Source organism: Jaculus jaculus, chromosome 5 (genome assembly GCF_020740685.1).
Source record: "Jaculus jaculus isolate mJacJac1 chromosome 5, mJacJac1.mat.Y.cur, whole genome shotgun sequence".
In the NCBI taxonomy this organism is placed as follows: Eukaryota; Metazoa; Chordata; class Mammalia; order Rodentia; family Dipodidae; genus Jaculus; species Jaculus jaculus.
The window spans coordinates 99,601,380-99,622,778 of NC_059106.1; the positions used below are offsets into that span (position 1 = coordinate 99,601,380).

The 21,399-nt window shown below is 40.6% G+C and overlaps 1 protein-coding gene across 2 annotated transcripts in view; it reads left to right on the forward strand.

Annotated features, from left to right (window-relative positions):
* Raver2 (ribonucleoprotein, PTB binding 2) overlaps positions 1 to 21,399 on the forward strand; it is a 143,461-nt gene that overhangs the window by 56,739 nt on the left and 65,323 nt on the right. For both annotated transcript variants that reach the window (XM_045150130.1, XM_004663168.3), the window contains exon 4: positions 676 to 867. In XM_045150130.1, the coding sequence (XP_045006065.1) occupies positions 676 to 867 (192 nt within the window). The remainder of the gene's footprint in view (positions 1 to 675; positions 868 to 21,399) is intronic.

The window sequence follows — 21,399 nt, forward strand, 5'->3', positions numbered from 1 at the left end:
CACGCTCGGAAGTGAAGGGTGGATGTTGCATATGGCATTTTAATAAGCCCGGGCATCATTTTCATGAGCAAGGTTTACTTTGTTATGCTTGACCAGATTCCTGAGATCTGCTTGAAATGTTGAAATCAAAGTTGAATCTGGTCCTCCCACCTCTGTTCTCTTGATAGTACTAACTTGATCTCACAGTGGAAAATGGGTCAATATTTGTTCATGTGTTTCATTGTCCATGTATCTGATGACTTTTGTTTTAAAGAAGGTTTTAATTATATTTTCCTATAAATTATTAAACGTGCATATGCAAGTCTATGTGTATGTATGTATGTACACACACATATATATAACATATGTATTTCTTAACATATATATTTGAGCATTAAATATTAAATCAGAAAATGAAAAACTTGAGGGCTGTGGAGGTGCTAAGTGGTTAAAGAAACTTGTTTATAAAGTTTGCCATCCCAGGTTAAAGTCCCCAACCACCCATGTTTACATGCCAACCCCAAAAAGCCATTGCAAGCATGTTGGTGTTCCCTTTGCAAGTGGTAAGATGGCCTGATATGCATGTGTGTGTTATCGGCACAAGTATAGACTCCAGTATTCCTGTTGAAATTGGAAGCCAGTGTTTGTAAATCAATTTCAGGATCTCCTTTTGACCTCATTCATGTATGCTGTCAGCTTGCACAGGATGAAGGGAGCCACGTTGGTGGCTTTGCAGTAGTGGAATACAGCTCTGCAGAGCAGGCGGAGGAAGTACAGCAGGCCACGGATGGCATGACCATCAAGGGAGGCCTGGTCCAAGTGTCCTTCTGCGCCCCTGGAGCTCCAGGCCGGAGCACATTAGCAGCTCTGATAGCTGCTCAGCATGTGGTGAGTGGCCTTTGAGGCTTTCCTTTCCTCTTCCCTCCCTCCCTCCCTCTTTTTTTCCTTCCTTCCTTCCTTCCTTCCTTCCTTCCTTCCTTCCTTCCTTCCTTCCTTCCTTCCTTTCTTTCTTTCTTTCTTCTTTCATTCTTTTTTAGGATATAGAAAATCCTACTATTAATCTTCTCAGTCTATCTGCAGTGAGAACTCACTAGACCAGTAATATGTCCAGTACACTGAAGACAAAGTTGGCTAAATGCCTCTGTTATAAAATCAAGCCAAAAGCTGAGAGAGAGAGTTGTGTGGGGCAGAGGGGGGGGGGTAGATGAGAGAATACATGAACATTTAGTAAGGTATATTCATCTTGAATAATCTTTGAAAGATTTCATGCAGCAGATATTGGAGTTGCTATTCTGTGATAAGGTTTCAGTATGGCAGGAATCTTTAAAAAAATATACTTTTTCATAAGTATACAGAGTACAAGTTGAGGAACATGCCTGCTTCCTTTTTTCTCACATGACACAATGTACTTACTTCTTTATTGTAGCTGTCTAATTATTCCACTCTGTATTTCTCTAGTCTAGAAGTTTATTGGAGGTAGACTATATCTCCTTTGTAGGTTTTTCTTTACCACTCAGCCATAGCACATATTTGATAAGTTCATAAAAGACAGAATGTGCTTTTGAAAGAATTAGTGAAAACTTCAAGATAAAGACATTTGAGTGTGACATTAAAGAATGGATGAGATATTGGCATGTGTTGTTGGGGTGGATGATAGGACTGCCAAATAATAAAGATTTTGCATAACACATATGCCTGTTAAAATTATTCATTGTTTATGTGAATGTTAAGTTTAACTGAACATCCTGTATTTTTCCTCAATAAGTCTGGTGACCCTAAAGAGGGAGGCTGAGTAGTCACTCACCCTGAACAGAACAAACTGAGTAGGATTTAAGTGCTTGGAGAGGAGTTAGGTTGAAGCGTGTGTTTGGAGAGATGTGGCAAGGTGTGGTATAGCTTTGCTTCCAGAGAAGTGAAGATGGTCCTCAAAGAATGTAGATCGACCGTGAACAGAACTAGAGAGCTTATAAAACATAAACAAGAGAGTGAAATGGTTGGTCAAGCTCTAAGGAGATCAGCCTGAAATGGTTTGGACGTGAGCTGGAGAGAAGAAGCAGCTATTAGGTCTCCACCAGTGTGTCCGCTACTTCTAACTCCTAGATTCTTTTTCTTTTCTTTTTATTTATTTATTAGACAGAGAAAGAGGTGGGGAGAGAGAGAGAGATTGGGTGCGCCAGGGCCTCCAGCCACTGCAAACTTCAGACACGTGCTCCCCTTGTGCATCTGGCTAATGTGGCTTCTGGGGGATTGAACCTGTGTTCTTTGGCTTTGCAAGCAAACACTTTAACCGCTAAGCCACCCCTCCATCCCTCTTTCTCTTTTCTTTTATTTCTTTTTTTAAAATTTATTTTTATTTGAGACAGAGGGAGGAGAAGGAGAGAGAGAGAGAGAATGGGAGTGTCAGGGTCTCTAGCCACTGCAAACAGACTCCAGAAGCATGTGCCATCTTGTGCATCTGGCTTACATGGGACCTGGAGAATTGAACCTGGGTCCTTAGGCTTTGCAGGTAAATGCCTTAATTGCTAAGCCATCTCTCCAGCCCATCTTTCTCTTTTCTTAATTAGATGTTCCTTTATGGATCTTTTAGTCATTATTATGTTCTTGATTTTAAATTCAGTACATTGGCCATTTGTTCTCTGTCAATTTCATTTCCTCTGGTTAACTTTTCTCTTTGATTGGAATTGCTGACTTTACAATTCTGATCTGTCTAGTCACTGAGTTCTGAAGTCAGGGTACTGTTTGCTCCTGGGGACAAAACAAATAGGTTGCTCGGTGCCACCATACATGAACAGCATATGGTGACAGCTGACCCCCACAAATCTTCAGCATGTCCCTCATCAGCTCTTCCACTTTCTTCTGCAACTCTCTAAAACCTGCACTTGTTCTTGCTTCCATCCTCCTTTCTCTTGGACAACATGGCTCCTCCTTCTAGAAATAGTAAGACAGAGCTTTGGATGTAGTCATTCAAGTTTTCTCACCCTACCTCCATGCCTTGCTTCCTTCTCTCCAGTAGCATCCATTTCAGAGTACTTTCTTGGTGCCCAAGAAGATATGTTAGAGATGTAAACTCCTGTCTGAGCAGAGTTCCTAACTGTGTCCCAAGCCTTCTACCTAGTTTCACTTGCCATCCCACTATTCCATCTGTTGCAGTCAGATTTGCATTGCTGGGAGAAATCATCTGAGCAAGAACAGTTTGTGGAAAAAATAGGTTTATTTTGGCTTACAGGCTTGAGGGGAAGCTCCACAATGGCAGGGAACACAATGGCATGAGCAGAGGGTGGATATCACCTCCTGGCCAACATAAGGTGGACAATAGCAACAGGGGAGTGTGCCAAACACTGGCATGGGGAAACTGGCTATAACACCCATAAGCCCGCCCCTAACAATATACTTCCTCCTGGAGGTGTTAATTCCCAAATCTCCATTAGCTGGGAACCTAGCATTCAAAACACCTAAGTTTATGGGGAACACCTGAATCAAACCACCACACCGTCCCATCTGCTATAAGCATTCTCAGCTTAAATTTTTTTATATTTATTTATTTGTAAGCTGAGAGAGAGGGAGGGGGAGGGAGGGAGGGAGAGAAAAGGGACAGAAGGGGCATGCCAGGGCCTCTAGCCCACTGCAAATGAACTCTAGAAGCATGTACCCCCTGGTGCATTTGGCTTTATGTGGATACTGGGGAACTGAACAGAGGTCCTTAGGCTTTGCAGGCAAGCACCTTACCTACTGAGCCATCTCTCCAGCCCCATCCTCAGCTTTTTATAAGCAAACCCTTAGATAGCATCCTTTACAATCACAGTTTCTTAAGACAGTTAGGGACCACTGTCACCATCCATTTCCTCATATCTCATAGTATGGTTTCCACATCTGTTCAGGTAAGTCAGCTCTCATGAAGATTAGCAGGGATTTCTTATATTCAGATCTATTAGGTACTGTACAGTCTCTGATTATTTGATCACATTTGAGAATTTGGCCACAGTTAAAACTCTCTTCCACCATGAATACCAGTCCTTGCCTAACTTGTTTCTGCCCCCTAAGGCCTAGCACCAGTGGGTTTCTGTTTGACTTTCTTTTTTTAATTTAATTATTTATTTATTTATTTACAAGAGGGGGAAGGAGGGAGGGAGAAAGAGATGGAAGAAGAGGAAGAGAGAGGCAAAGAGACAGAATGGGTATGCCAGGACCTCTTGCTGCTGCACATGAACTCCAGACACATGCACCACTTTGTGCATCTGGCTTTATGTGGGTACTGGGGAATAGAACCCAGGCTGCCAGACTTTAAAAGCAAGCACCATAACTGCAGAACCATCTCTCCAGTCCTGTGTTAGCTTTCTTATTTCTTCCTCTAGTAAATATATACCAGTTACTACTTACTAATGATAACTTCCATCAACATATTTTAGGTTCAAATTTCCCTAAGCAATAAATCTATATTTCCTATGATTGAGTAGAATTGATTCATCATCCTTCCTCATGTTAAATAAATGACTATTTCATCATTTCTGAGGCTTGCTTTTCGATGTTCTGTACTATATTATAAAACAAAAACAGAACCATAAACACATTTAGTCATGGCTGCTCTCTCTTAGTAACACCCCCAAATATAGATGTCAGGAATATTATATCTTGTACCTCTGAAATTGCAAATCCTTGACACCATGTCAGCATCTTTGCTATTTGCCCCAGGATCTCATCTTTTCTGACCTATGTGATGAGAGTAGTACCCTGCATAGTTTCTAATCCCCCACCCCAAACTCTTTCTCATTCTAGTCCATCTTCTGCAGGGCATGAGAGAGATTTCTGTCTGTGTGCTGGATTATGCCATAGTCTTTAATGCTGAAGAAGTTCAAATTCCTTAGTGGACATACACACACAATTAGATAGCCATTTTTCAATTATTGTCAGTCTTTCAATCATGAGCATAGGAGATCTTTCCATCTTCCCATGTCTTCCTCAGTTTCTTTAGTGTTTTAATGTTTTCATTGTAGATATTTTTCACTCTCTTGGTTAGGGATATTCCAAGATGTGTGTGTAGGGGGACGGGGTCATATTGTAAATGGGACTGTTTCCCTGACTTCTTTCTTGGTATTTCATTGATAGATACAAAAGCTACTGATTTTTGTGTGTTAGTTTTATATCTTGCCACTTTGCTGAAAGTATTTATCAGTTCTATGTTAAATCACAATGGGGACAGTGGACAACCTTGTCTTGGTCCAGAACTTAGTAGAAATGCTTCAAGATTTTTCCCATTTAGTACAGTATTGACTTTATATAGCCTTTATTATGTTGAGATATGATCCCTCCATCCCTGTCTCTCCAATGTTTTTATTATGAAGGGTTGTTGTATTTTGTCAAATGTCATCTATTAAGATGATCATATGATTTCTGTCACTAAGTCTACTTATGTGATTATGTTTATTGGTTTCCAAATGTTGAACCATCCCTGCACCCCTGGGATGAAACCTGCTTGATTGAGGTGGGTATTTTTTTAAAAATATTATTTTGTATATAACAGGTTATAATCCTTTATTCCCTCACCATGGCTCCATTACCCTGGGGGCCCTCCCCAGTGGTATTTATTATGACATTAAAGACTTAGTCAATACCTGTGGGATAGCAGGAGACTATTCCTCAGAGTATTCCTACCTACTCTATGGCTCTTACAATCCTTTCTCCTCTTCCACATTGTTCCCTGAACCATGGAAGGCTGGTTGACAGTCTGATTTAGTGTTGAGTTCTCTGTTACCTCTGGATTTCTACTTTGGTATGTTTTGATTGATCATCATGTCTGTCATCAATACCCTGAAGCTGGTTGTCAGGCTAGTTCCTCTTCAATTTCTCCTGGGCCTGGTAGATGGGGTAGAGGTAGCAAATCTCATGGTGGACAGTCAGCTGTGTTCTTACCTAATTCATGGGTCTTGGCTCTCTTCCATCTTCTCTACCATCTCTAAAATAAAGCAGATCCTCCAACCAAGAGTGAGAGTACCTTCAGTTAAAAGTGGGTATGCATGGGCTGGAGAGATGGCTTAGCAGTTAAGTGCTTGCCTGTGAAGCCTAAGGACCCCGGTTCGAGGCTTGGTTCTCCAGGTCCCACGTTAGCCAGATGCACAAGGGGGTGCACGTGTCTGGAGTTCGTTTGCAGAGGCTGGAAGCCCTGGCGCGCCCATTCTCTCTCTCTCCCTCTATCTGTCTTTCTCTCTGTGTCTGTCTCTCTCAAATAAACAAATAAAAAATTAAAAAAAAAAGTGGGTATGCAGTTATTTGAGAGATTTTTGATATACAAGCCTACTCTTCTTCTTCAGAGAGCAGTGGGGGCTTCTCTCTGAGGTCTGAGGTCAGTTTCCTGACCATGGGATTCTGACTTGGTTTCCAGTACCAGATGTGAGTTCTCTCCTGAGTGGGCCTCATGTCCAGTCAGAGAACAGTTCCCACAGAAACTGTGTGCCATTATTGTACAAGTGTGTACTTCTTGTCTGGCTGGTTAATTTCACAGTCTACAGGGTCCCCTGCTTATTCATGCTGTTGGTGACCATTGTCCTCCAGTGGCTCCTGTAGGTAGGGCTGTCCAGAACTGTGAGAGCAAGCGGGGGGGGGGGGGGGAGGGGGGAAGGGGGGGAGAGGAAGCTAGTTTCCCTTTCATTTCCAGCACGGTATTCTGATGTCCTGTGATGGCAGCCTGTGGTGTCTTCAACAATAGGGTCTTACCTTTTAGCACTTGCAGGTAATTGAGTATTTTGACAATGGCCTACATTGTTTTGGGAACTTCACGGGTTTCTATGGCCAACAGCTCACTGTGGGGGTAAATCAATTCTGGGCCTGGGAATTATCAGCCAGAGTCCATGGTTTTAAGGTTAAGCTTTTTCACCTTCTGTTTGGACTGTGTCCCCTCTCCCTTTATTGGTCATTGTATCTTATAGAATGAGGGTGCTGTGGAACTAATTCATGTTGTCTCCTCACTCTTCCTATCACCCTAGACCTCCAAGCCCATCCCACACTTGATGTTTTGTTCTTCTCCTCTCTTCCTATTTCTTCTCTTTACTGGTCATTCTAGTTTTATGCTCATATTTCTGGTGCTAAAAGTGGCATGCACTCATCTCCAACTGATCCCTGTTAGGAACCACAGGTGAGAGTACCTATGGCATTTGTCTTTCTAAGCCTGTGTGACCTTGCTTAACATGATTTTTTCCCAAACCCTTCATTTTCCTGCAAATTTGATTGTTTCATTTTTCCTTACCACTGAGTAGAATTCCATTGTATATATGTACCACATCTTCATTAATCATTCATTTCTTGATGTGCATCTGGGCTGCTTCCAGTTCCTGGCTATTGTGACTAGAGCAGTGATAAAAATGGCTGAGCACATGTTTCTGTGGTTTATAGTACAGTCTTTAAGGGTATGTGTCCAAAAGAGGTTACAGCTGGATCTACCTATTCCATTTTCAGCCTTTTGAGGAGTGTCCATACTGACATCTTTTATTTAATTTTTTGAGAGAGAGAAAGAGGGAGGGAGGGAGGAAGGGAAGGAGAGAGGGGGGGGGAGGGAGGGAGAGAATGGGCATGCCAGAGCTTCCAGTCACTGCATATGAACTCCAGATGTATGCAACACCTTGTGCATCTGGCTTCCATGGGTCCTGGGGAATCAAACAATCAAACCTGGGTCCTTTGGCTTTGTAGGCAAACACCTTAACTGCTTAGGCCGTCTCTCCAGCCCTCAATACATGTCTCTATGGAGGTTGTACCATTGGTACTCCCGCCAGCAATGGATGAGGGCTCCACATCCCCACCAGCATTTTTGATAGTTTCCACTCTGATTGGAGATAGAATCTCATGGTTGTTTTTCTTTCTTTCTTTCTTTCTTTCTTTTTTTTCTTTTTAAAAACTTTATTTAGAATGCCTACTTGTACAAGTTAACATAATGTTACAGATCATTAGAAAAATCCTTTCTCTTTCTTTCTTTCTTTCTTTCTTTCTTTCTTTCTTTCTTTCTTTCTTTCTTTCTTTCTTCCTCTCTCTCTCTCTCTCTCTCTCTCTTTCTTTCTTTCTTTCTTTCATTTTAGAGAGAGACAGAGAGAGAATTGGCACACCAGGGCTCAGCTACTGCAATCGAAATCCAGATCTTGCACCACCTAGCAGGCATGTGCAACCCTTGTGCTTCTAACATATGTGAGACCTGGAGAGAGAGCGAACATGGGTCCTTAGGCTAAGCAGGCAAGCGACTTGACTGCTAAGCCATCTCTGCAGCCGTCATAGTTGTTTTCATTTGCATTTCCTTGATGAGTACAGATGTTGAACATCTCTTTAGTTGTTTAATGGTCATTTGTATTTCTTCCTTTGAGAACTCTGTTCAATTCGTTGCCCCATTTTGGAGTGGGGTACTTGATTTTTACAAATATTTTAATTTATTTATAAGCAGAGAGAGCGAAAGAAAGGAGAATGGAACACTAGGGTCCCCTGCCACTGCAGATGAACTCCAAAAGTTGATTTGTTTTTTATTGTTTAGGTTTTTGAGTTCTTTGTAACTTCTAGATTTTAAACCTTTGTTGGAGGAATAGCTGGTGAAGGCTTTCTCACATTCAGTATGTTGTTGACTCTGTTGATGGTTTTCTTATCTTCACAATAGCTTTTTATTTTCTTTTTAAAAAGTCTTTTATTATTGTTGTTACTATTAGCAGCATATTTCATATGGATACATCATGTGTTGGTACTCTTTTCCCTTGTCCCTGACCCCATTTCACTGGGGACCCTTCTCAGTTGGGTTGCAGGTATTCCCTAATGAGGTTGTGGTTTATGTGTTGTGGGAGCAAAGTCAGTTATTTTGGGGGGTGGGGAGAGAATGCCTCTGGGGATAATGTCTCAACCAGTGGCTCTCACAATCTTTCCTCCCCCCTTCCACAAGATTCCCTGAGCCGTGGTGGGTGAGTTTTAAGTCTACATCAGTGATGAGCTCTTAGGAGCCTCTGGATCTCTGCTTTGGCATGTGTTGAGTGTCCTCAGGGTCTGCCTCTTGCACCTGGTGCTGACTTTAAGGTTCAGCATGGAAGCAGCTCTCTTGCTAGTCATCCCAGTTCCTCTGTGGATTCAGCTGTGGCTTGGCTGAAGTGTGGGGGGTCGTTTATCTTCTCTGGTTTCACTACCTTCTGAAAAAAAACAAAACAGATTCTTCAATGGAGAATGAAGTCAGCATAGTTTAAATGGGACAAGTATTATTAATTTAGGGAGAATTTGATGTATGTAACTCCTCTTTTAGCCAAAGACTAGTGAGAGCTTGACACTGGAGAGCATAATCCTTGTCTCCATGGGATTCTGATCTGGTTCCCAATTTCAAATATGGGTTCCTTTACACTTAGCCAATCAGAAAGCTATTGATTACCCACCAAGACTGTGTGTCCACAACTGCACTGGCGTGTACCTCCTGTCAGGGTATTTGCTTCTGAGTAGCCCCTGGTTACTCAGACTGCTGTTGGCCACTTTCTCCCATTTTCTCATGTAGCACTTTCCAGCACTAGGCTAACTGTCTGGGGACTGGCTGTCTTCTGAATTCTAGCCAGCTCTCTTCCATGCTCTGTCAGTAGCATATGGTGTCTTCAGCAATAGGATCTTAGCTTTTTCTCAGGCAGGTAATCAAGTGCTTTGACATAAACCTGGCTTGATTTGGGAACCTTGCAGGTCTCTGATCAACAGCTCAATGTGAGTAGCAACCAGTTTCTGGTACTGGGAGCTGCAGGCCAGAGACAGAAAAAAATTTCTTTTAAGCTTAGGCTTCATCCCACCCTCTCCAGGACCCTACTTTTCAGGTGTTCCCCCTTACTCCTGATGAGGGTTATATCTTTTAGTCTGTCTCCAAGGATAAAGTACCAGTTCATTTTGGATTTAGTTTTGTGTTGTTTTTTCCCTCCTCCCCTTAGTCCTCCTCCCAAGCCCTTCTACCCCTATTGTCTGGGCCTGGAGTTGCCTATCAGGTATGTCAGCAACTCAAGCAGGTCCAGGTTAGGAACTGTAGATAAGTGATACCATGCAGCGTTTGTCTCTCTGTGATTATGTGAGTTCACTGAGTATGATCTGTTCCAAGTCTGTCCATTCTTCTGCAGATTTCATTGTGCCATTGTTTTCTTACTGTGCAATAGAATTCCATTGTGTAAATTTACCACAGCTTCATTATCCATTCTTCCATTGATGGACATCTAGGTTGATTCCAGTTCTTAGTTATAATGTATTGAGCAGCTGTAAACTTGGTTGAGCAAATACCTCTGTATTGATGCATGGAGCCTTTACGATAAATGTCCAGTAAGGGTATAACAGGGTCTGTTGGTAGGTCTATGTTCATCCTTTCCAGGAATCTCCAAATTGATTTCCATAGAGGTTGTACAAGTTACATTCCCACCAAGAGTGAATGAGGGTTCCTCTTCCTCCATACCCTCGCCAACATTTGTCATCATTTGATTTTTTAATGACTGCCATCCTTACTGGAGTAAGGTGGAATCTCATAATTGTTTTAATTTTCATTTCCCTAATGGTTAGGGATGTTGAACATTTTAAGCGTGTGTTAGCCATTTGTAATTCTTCCTCTGAGAACTCCCTATTCAGTTCTCTGCCCCATGTTTGGAGTAAGTTGTTTGATTTTTTATTGTTAAGTTTTTTGAGTTCTTTGTAGATTCTAGATATTAGGCTTCTGTCTGTAGTATAGCTGGTGAAGACTTTCTCCCATTCAGCAGATAACCTATTGGCTTTGCTTATGGTATTTTTGTTTATGCAGAAGCTTTTTAGCTTCATGAGGTCCCTTTAGTTGAGTGATTAATTTCCTGGGCTACTGGGGTTTTGTTCAGGAAGTCTTTGCCCACTCCTATATCATGGAGAGAGAGTCTCTTATTTTTTCTTCTAGTAGGAGAAGAGTTTCAGGTCTTATGTTGAGGTCTTTAATCCACTTGGACTTGATTTTTTAAAGTTTATTTTTTTTTAATTTTATTTTTAAAAAAATTTTTATTTATTTATTTGAGAGCGACAGACACAGAGAGAAAGACAGGTAGAGGGAGAGAGAGAGAGAGAGAATGGGTGCGCCAGGGCTTCCAGCCACTGCAAACGAACTCCAGACGTGTGTGCCCCCTTGTGCATCTGGCTAACGTGGGACCTGGGGAACCGAGCCTCGAACCAGGGTCCTTGGGCTTCACAGGCAAGCGCTTAACCGCTAAGCCATCTCTCCAGCCCTTAAAGTTTATTTTTATTAGATATGGACATACTTAGTATGTAAACAATAAATGTTAGTACCATCCTTTCCCTCATCCCTGCCCCTTTTCCAAAGTGGCCCCCTTCATTGGGGATGCAGGTCAATCCCATGGGGATTGTGCATTGTGGGGGCAGTAGTTAGTTATGGGGGAGAGGCAATGTCTCTGTGCATAATGTCCCCACTTATGGCTCTGACAGTCTTTCTGTCCCCTCTTCTGCAAAATTCCCTGAGCCATGTTGGATGCATTTTAAGTCTACTTCAGTGATGGGCTGTAAGGAGCCTCTGGATCTCTGATTTGGTAGGTGTTGCGTGTCCTCAGTGTCTCTTTTACCCTTGTGCTAATATCTGGTTCACTGAGAAAGCAGCACTCTTGCTCATTTCTCCAATTCCTCTGTAGTTTCAGCTGTGGCTGGGGTGAAGTGTGCTCGGTCTTTGTCTCCTCAGGTCCTGCTTCCATCTGAAAAAGCGAAGCAGATTCTCCAACACAGAGTAAAGTCAGCACCAGTTAAATGGGATAACCATTTTTAATTTAGAGAGAATTTAAAGGGTGTAGACTCTCTTACAGCCCAAGATTAGTGACAGGTTGACATTGTAAAGCAAAATCATTATCTGGATATGATTCTGACTTGTTTTCCAGTTCCAGATATGGTTTCCTTTCCACTGAGTGGATCCATTAGCTAATCCAAGAGCAGTTGGTTACCCACCATGGCTATGTGCCACTATTGCACTTGTATGAGCATCACATTAGGTTGTTTGCTTCTGAGTCACTTAGAATTTAAGTTGCTGGAACAGATATTGGCCACTTTCCCCCAGGAACTCGTGTAGCACCTTCCAGAATTAGATGGGCTAACTGTCTGGGGACTGGCTCTCTTCCAGATTCTAACTAGGTCTCTCCATGATCCATGCCAACAGTGTATGGTGTCTTCAGCCATAGGGTCTTACCATTAACCTCTGGTGGGTAATCAGGTGCCCTGACAGAAGTCTGTCTTGTTTGTTTTAGTGTATCTTGTAGGTCTCTCTGATCAACAGCTTGTTATGGATGTTAACCACATCCTAGAACAGGGAATTCTAGGCCCATACCAAGGGAAAAGAAAAAAGAAGAAGAAAGAAAAAGGAGAAATTTAAGGATAGGCTTCATCTGACCCCCTCCAGGGCCCTTTGACTCAGGTGCTTCCCCTAAGGTCCTGTTGAAGGTTCAACCTTTTAGTCTAACTTCCAGAATATAGGATTCTATGGTACCAGTTTAACTTGGGTTCCATTTTGTGCCCCTTCTCCACTTCCTCCAAGCCCTATTCTCCCTGTTGTCCATGCCTTGGGATGTTGTTAGGTATGTCAGCAACTAGGATTGATCCAGGTTAGGAACTGCAGATGAGTGAGATCATGTGATGATTGTCTTTCTGTGATTGTGTGAGTTCGCTTAGTATGATCTGTTCCAAGTTCGACCATTTTTTACAAACGTCATTGTGTCATTTTTTCTTACTGCTGAGTAGAATTCCATCATGTAGATATACCACATCTTGATTATCCATTCATTCAATCATGGATACCTGGGTTCTTAGCTATTATGAATTGAGCAGCTGTGAAAAATGGTTGAGCAAATATCTCTGAAGTGTGGAGCTTTTAGGATAAATTCCCAGTAAGGGAATAACAAGGTCTGTTGTTAACTCTATATTCATCCTTTTCAGGAGTCTCCATATTGATTTCCATAGTGGTTGTACCATCTTACATTCCCACCAACAGTGAATGAGTGTTCCTATTTCTCCACATCCTTGCCAACATTTGTTTTCATTTGATTTTTTTAATGTTTGCTATCCTTACCAGTGTAAGGCGGAATTTCATAGTTGTTTTAATTTGCATTTCCTTAATGGTTAGGAATGTTGAACATTTTTAAGTGTGTATTAGCCACTTGTAATTCTTCCTCTGAGAACTCTCTATTCAGTTGTCTGCCCCACTTTTGGAGTGGGTTGATTTTTTTTTATTGTTTAGTATTTTGAGTTCTTTGTAGATTCTAGATATTAGGCTTCTGTCCTGGTATAGCTGGCGAAGATTTTCTCCCATTTGGTGGGTAATCTACTGGATCTGTTTGTGGTATGTTTGTCTGTGCAAAAGCTTTTTAGCTTCATGAGATCCCATTGGTTGAGTGATTGTTTAATATCTTGGGCTACTGGGGTTTTGTTCAGGAAGTCTTTTCCCAGTCCTGTGTTGTGGAGCATGCCTCCCCCCCCCCTTTTTTTTTCCAGTAGTTGAAGAGTTTTAGGTCTTATATATTGAGGTCTTTAATCCATTTGGACTTGATTTTTATGTATGGAGAAATGAGTAGGTCTGATTTCATTTTTCTATATATGGTCATCCATTTGTCCAACACCATTTGTTGAAGATGCTGTCTTTTCTCCAGTGTACATTATTGGTACCTTTGTCAAAGATCAATTAGCTGTAGTTACTTGACCTAAGTTCTAGATCTTCAATTCTGTTCCATTGATTTATTTTCTGTTTTTATTCCAGTATCATGCTGTTTTGTTACTATGGCTTTGTAACATAGCTTTAGATCAGATATGATGATAGCTCCAGAAGAATTTTTTTTCCTGAGGATATGTTTGGATATCTGAGGCCTTCTGCCATTCCATATGAATTTTGAAATCATATTTTCAATCTCTGTGAAGAATCATATGGGTATTTGTTGCAGTCCGGTTCGCATTGCTGTTAGAAATCACCCAACCAAGAGTAGCTTCTGGGAAAAAGAGATTTATTTTGGCTTACAGGCTCGAGGGGAAACTTCACGATGGCAGGGGAAAACGATGTCATGAGCAGAGGGTGGACATCACCCCCTGGCCAACATAAGATGGACCACAGCAACAGTAGGGTGTGCCAAACACTGGCATGGGGAAACTGGCTATAAAGCCCATCAGCCCGCCCCCAACAATACACTCCCTCCAGGAGGCCTTAATTTCCAAAAATCCATCAGCTGGGAACCTAGCATTCAGAACACCTACGTTTATGGGGGACACCTGAATCAAACCACCACAGTATTTTTATTGGTATTGCATTAAATCTGTATATTGCTTTTGGTAGAATTGCCATTTTCACAATATTAATTCTACCTATCCAGGAACATGGGAGGTCTTTCCATCTTCCCCAGTCCTCCTTGATTTCTTTCTTGAGTGTTTTTATGTTTTTATATAGGTCTTTCACATACTTGGTTAGTATTATTATAAGGTATTTAATTTTTGTTTCTATTGAAAATGGGACACAATCACTGATTTCTTTCTCTGTATATTTGTCCTTTGCATATTGAAGAGCTACAGATTTTTGTGCATTGATTTTGTATTCCACTTTACTGAAGATATTAATCACCTTTAGAAGTTTTGAGATGGAGACTTTCAGGTCACTTATATATAGGCTCATGCCATCTCCAAATAGGGCTAACTTGACTCCTTCCTTTCCAGTTTATGTCTCTTTTGTTTTTTTTCTCCCATCTTATTGCTTGGGCTAGTACAATGTTGCAGACAGTAGGCATCCCTGTCTTGTTTCTGATCTCAGTGGGAACTCCTTGAGTTTTTCCCCATTATGTATTATTTGTGCTTTGGGTGCTTTATATAAGGCCTTTATTGTGTTGTGATGTAAACCCTCCATGCCTACTCTTTCCAGCATTTTGATCATGAAGGTAGTATTGTATTTTGTCAAAGGCCTTCTTTGCATCAATTGAGATGATCATATGGTTCTTATGGTTAAGTTTATTTATGTGGTGTATTATGTTGGCCAATTTCCATATATTGAACTATCCCTGGGATGAAGCCTACTTGGTCAAAGTGGATAATGCTTTTGATGTGTTGTTGAATTTGGTTCGCAAGGCTTTTTTTCAGGATCTTTGCATATAAGTTCATCCTTGCATCCCTAGGATGAAGCTTACTTGATCAAGGTGGATCATGCTTTTGATGTGTTATTAAATTCAATTTGCAAGGATTTTGTTCAGGATCTTTGCATTTGAATTCATTAGGGATATAGGCCTGTAGTTTTCTTTTCTTGGTGCATCTCTGTCTGGTGTTGGTATTAGGGTGATGCTAACTTCATAACAAATTAGTTGGAGAGGATTCCCTTATCTCCAATTATGTGAAACAGTTTGAGAAAAAATTGGTTTCAGTTCTTCAATGAAGGTTTGATAGAATTTGTCTGAGAAGTCATCTGGTTCTGTACTTTTGTTTTGGGGGAGGTTTTTGATTACGTTTTCAATTTCCATAGATGTGATGTTTGTTTAGGAAATTAATCTGCTCTGGGTTTAGTTTTGGAAGGTGGTATGTGACTAAGAATTCATCCATTTCTTCCAGATTATCCAGTTTTGTGGAGTAGAGGTTCTGGAAGTATGCCCTAATGATTATTCCAATTTCATTGATGTCTTTTGTCATCTTATTTTTCATTTCTGATTTTGTTAATTTGAGACTTTTTTTTTTTTTTGCTTTATCAAAATTGGCCAGGTGTTTATCAACCTTGTTTATTTTTTCAAAGAACCAGCTCTTCATGTCATCATTTTTTTTTACTTGTTTTCTTAATTTCCGCTTCATTAATTTCTGCTCTGATCCTGATTATTTCTTTCTCTGTAGAGCTCTTAGGGTTGCATTCTTCTTGTTTTTCCAATTCCTTTAGGTGGACAGTTAGGTTATTGATTTGGGATTTTCTGTCTTTGTTATGAAGGCATTCAGTGCTATGAATTTCCCCCTTAGGACTGCCTTCATTGTGCCCCATATGTTTTGGTAAGTTGTGTTTTCACTATCATTCAGTTCTAGGAATTTTACAATTTCTTTTTTGATTTCCTCCACAACCCATACATTGTTTAAAAGTGTGTTGTTAGTTTCCAGGAGTTTGTGGAGTTCCTGATGTATTTCTTGTTACTTTCTAGCTTTAAAGCATTGTGATCTGATATGATGCAGGAAGTTACTTCAGTTTTCCTGAGTTTATGGAGGCACATATTATGGCCTAATATATGGTCTATTTCAGAGAAGGTTCCATGGGCTGTTAAGAAGAATGTGTATTCTGTAGAGTTGGGGTGGAAAGTTCTGTAGGTGTCCATTAGGTCTAGTTTGTCTATGATGTTGTTATTTCCCTGTTTATTTTCTCCGCAGATGATCTGTCTATTGATGATACTGGAGTATTGCAGTCTCTGGCTATGATAGTATGGTAGTTTGCATAGATGGTCCCCAATATATTCAGTGTTTCATTAGTTTAGTTTGGGTCTGCAGCCACCTGGCTGGAGAAGATTTCACTGGGTGGATCTTAAGGTGTGGTGATGGATTTGAAATTCCAATCAAAAGATATACAGAGTGTGCCCAACTGGAGTTTCTGAAGTGTGCTGTGTGGCTTTTGGGCTTGTGGCTTCTCTTTCTGTGCTTGGTCCTGTGAAAGCAGGCCTGCTTCTTCTGCCAGGACTAGAACTTCACTTGGATCTGTAAGCTTCAATAAATATCCCTCTTCCATAACTGTGCCTGGTGTGGAAATTTATCTCAGTGAACCTAAAGTCTTCTGCTACAGAAATTGGTACTAGAATGTGGAATGAGATGAACCTGACTGTATATATTTTGGTCTTTTGGAACTTTTGTTTTGGAGCAATAGGCATGGACTTGGTGCTTGCAACTGACAATGCCTTCTGGAGCAGTAAGCCAAGTTTTATGGACTATTCTGATGTGAGTTTGAGAATGCTAAGTACAGACAGTATTGAACTTCGAGGCTTGGTTTATGAGTTTCTAAGGGGAAGGAAAGAGTGCAGAGGACTTTGTTGGAACTGGGCTACTGGCATAAGGGCTGGCTGTGTTCTGTTGCCCAGGCCCAGAGAGTTTGATCAAAGTTAAATTTGCAATGAAGTGATGTGCTTGGCTAAAGACATTGGACTGAGAGATTTAAGATTTTAAGTTGGAAAACTTCAAGCAAGTTAAAATAAACACTGAAACTGGTTTTATGTTACTGAAGCTACTATTGTCAAACACATTAGCAGTCTGAGGAAGATGGCCGTGATAGTTTAAATAGATGGTCTCCAATATGTTCAGTGTTTTATTAGTTTGTAGTTTGCATCTCCAGCCACCTGGCTGGAGGTGGTATTACTGGGTGGATCTTAAGGTATGAAGTTGGGTTTAAGACTTAAATCTAAAGATATACAAAGTGTGCCTAGCTGGAGTTCCTGAAGTGTGCTGTGTACCTTTTTTTTTTTTTTTTTTTTTTTTTTTTTTTTGGTAGGCACTTAAAAGTTTTAATACTATCATCACTTAATTTTGGAAAGTTAACACTGGCCTCATCAAATCATTTCAGTATTTTTTTCTCCTCTCTTTCTTTCTTTATATTTCAGGACCAGCTTGTATCAAAAAGGACTCATCTTCTCTTTGAGAGTTTCAGAGTTTCTCTCTGAAGCATGAGGCTTTGTCCTTGTATCTTTTCCAAAGCACATTGATTGCCACATGAGTTGCAGCTACACATATTTATCCATTTCAGATTTTTCTTTCTTTGCCACATTTGGCATTTGATTATATCATACAAGTTCATCCTTTTCATCTAGTGTTCAATACTTTATATGTACATACTCATAATCTCATTGTTTTAAAATGTCAAATGTAGTTTCCTTGGTTTTGGTGTATAAAATTTGCATTTTCTTTTTTATCAACCTTATAAAAGATTAACCTACTTTATCCTTTCAAAACAACAGCTTTTGTTTTATTTGTCATTTCTACATTTTCTTTTTGTTGTTTTAAGGTAGGGTCTCACTCTAGCCCAGGCAGACCTGGAATTCACTATGTAGTCTCAGGCTGGCCTCAAACTCACAGGGACCTTTTGCCTCTTGAGTGCTGGAATTAAAGGTGTGTGTCACAACCCCCAGGAGAGAGAGAGAGAATATTCCTCAGATAGAGTTCACCCATCAGAATTAGAGCATTCAATGCCTTCAGCTTCAACAGGTTCCTTCCACATATCTCCATCCCAAGTTACAGAATCCTGCACTTCTAATCAATGCCCTCATTTTAACTGTCAAGACAGAGAGAAATAGAGAGAGAGAGAGAGAGAGAGAGAGAGAGAGAGAGAGAGAGAGAGAGAGAGAAAAGACTGAATGGGCATGCTTGGACCAGGACCTCTGAATTCCAGACCCTTGTGGTGCATCTGGCATTCTGTGAAATGAACTTGGGTCCTTTTTTTTTTTACTTTGCAGGCAAGTGCCTTAACTTCTAAGCAATCTCTCTAGCCCAAGTTATTTTCACTTTTGATTTCTATTACGTTTTTCTTTAGGATCTCTGTCTCCTTATTGCATTCCATTTTCCTTTCTTGCTTTAAATTTCTAATCTCACTTAGTTGATTGGTCAGTGTTCTCTTGGAATTCATTCAGGCATTTGTTCATGATCTCTTTGAGTTCATTCAGCTTTCTGTTGAGTTCTTTTAGTTGATTCTTTTCTATTTTGCTCAGCCATTTGTTTCAGTACTCTTTAAGCTTATTGTATATCCTTATCATAATTGCTATTTAGAATTTTTTGTCTGGAGTTCTTAATTGAAGAATTCAGCTATGGGACTAGGTATTCTGGGTAGGATGATCTTGCCTTAGTTTCTTGTCTCATTTGTTTTGTGTGAGAGTTTGCCCATCTGGAGATAATTTCATATTGCTAGGTATATGCAGCAGGAGAAGATCAGCTGACCTCTGGGCTCTTGTAATTCCTACAATCTGTGCTAGTACTAGGCCTGCATCAAGTAAATATCTGCCTGAGCTGTGTTCACTTAGTGTCATCCCCCTCTGTACCTACCAGGATCTCTGCTGGCCACACTTGATTTTGAAGTCTATGACCTAGATAGGCTCTCCCATTTTCCCTAATTTGTGCACATACCTCTCAAGTTTATGCTTATATTGTAAAGTGAGCAAAATGTTATATTTCTCTACATTTTTGTATATCTAGCTTAGAGAAAAATAGAAGTCACTTCCTTGTAGGAGCTCATCAAAGAATGAAATGAAACACTTGTTTAAGCAGATGGGGATAGTAGATAAATAGAAAGCTCTGCTAATGGGAGGTAAACATGAGGCTCTGCTGGTCAGAATAGCATTACCTGGGGCCTGCATCATTGAGCAAACTCCTTAAGATAAGCAGGACTCCTGGTCACATGCCTGCCTTTCACCGTCCCCCCCTTCAGGTGCTTCCTGTAACTGACCAACAGACCTGTTTATAAGTTCCTTTTTTTTCTTTTTTAACTTTTATGGCTATAACTGTCTCTTGTGAATTGTGATTTATGGTTTAACTACCATCCTGTTTTTTTTTTTTTTCTATAAAAGCTATCACTTTGAACAGTTCAGGGCTGCACTCTTGAGATTCTGGGGTTCAGACCTGGTATATCAGACTTGCATCTTTTTCTTTTCTTTCTTACCCACTAAAACTTTGCCTCACATTCCATGAGTCTATGGTCTTACTTGTGCAACACCAGATGCCATAACATCTTGGGGGCTTATCCTAGATCCACATTTCAAGACCTCCCTCCATGACTCTGGGGTGACTAAACCAGGGAATGACCCCTAGTCTCACCCTGAGACCCATATCTCCATTCATCTGCATTCTCCTGGTTTTAGAGCTGGTAGCAAGCCATTGACAGGGAACTTTTGCCTAGGACTGCTGGCCCATCCTTTATTGGGTAAGAAGCTTTCAAAGGTACTTTTTACTCTTCATTTTGTTTTTCCTTTTTTTTTTTTTTTTTGGTTTTGTGTGCTTTTCTGAGTCCAAGAAGGAAGCTGGATGCAGCATTAACTCCCCTGGGCAAGGGGCTGCCCTTGACCCTCTCTGGCTTTGTAGATTTTGAGTGGAGGTTTGTTTCTGGTTCAGTTTTGGTTTGACAGACAGCACGTTTGTTTCTAGTTCACTTTTGGTTTCACAGCCACATGGCAGTGTCAGGAGAGCAGTTATTGCTAGCATGTTTGTGTTTGGTGGTGTGTTCATTTGGCTTATCCTCATCTTTGAAGATATGGGTCAAAACTGTTCTTTGAAAAATCTCCCTTAAAAACTGGTTCAAAAACACTTTAATGAGCCCATGTTTTCCATTGTTACTTTATCCAGAGACATGAGAAGTAATCAGCCAACATCACTTTGTTCCTTACTTTCCCATAAAATTGCAAAAAATTTTATGTAGGTAGTCACTAAATTCTTTGATCCTCACAAGACATGAATTAGGACCATCAAATGTATCATGACATTTCTTTAGCTTTTTCACACCATAGGCTATCAGTGTTCTCCTTGATAACAGGAGGATCTTTAGAAGCTGTAGAATTGTTTAAGTTAGAGCCAGCCCCAGATACCACCAAGACTACTACAGAAATTTATCCTGTCTACAGTCCTCTCACTCTGAACTCTCTCAATATCTGATCTCAGAAGCTAGGCATGATTGGGCCTGATTCGTACTTGCATGGGAGAAATTCATCCTTACAATTGTTTCTTTTTAAAAAATTAATTTTTAGAACTAAACCCCATCTTCTTTTCAGCTAGTTCCTCATCCACTGTGATGTCACCCTATCCCAGTTATGCAGGTCTCGTATAGGTGGCATTAGCTACTGTGAAGTCGTGAATGCCATGTCCACTTATGTACCCCAGTGCACCCCTCCTTCCTTTGACACTTACATTCTTCCTGCTATCTCTTTAGCAATGGTCAGTGAACCTTGGAGGGTGTGATAAAGATGTCTCACTTAGTGCTGAACACTGCACTGTCACTTTTTCTCAGCACTTTGATGAGTTTTGAGTCTCCCAAGAAGTCATTACCACCTGAAAAGCAAAGCTTCTCTGATAGGTGAGAGTACCTTAAATATACAGGCATAAACATGAACATTTAGAGGGCAGTTTGATGGATACACTATTTAGTAAAACAATAGTAGTACTTTCCAATACCAGGCATGAATTCCTTCCCATAAAAGGACCCTCAAACATAGAGAGAAGTTAGTTCCCCCGTAAGAGATACATTGTTTTTCTAGAACCACTCCTGGTACCACTCTCTGTGTTAGTCAGGTTCTCTCTTCAGGAATAGAACAGATGTAATAAACACACATTACACTCCTGGTGGCAGTCTGTTTTTTTTGTTTTTTTTTTTTTTTTTTAATTTGAGAGAGAGAGAGAGAGAAAGACACAGAAAGAGAGTGAGAGAAACAGAGAGGGAGGGAGAGAATGGACAGACCAGTGCCTTCAGCCATTGCAAATGAACTCCAGATGCAT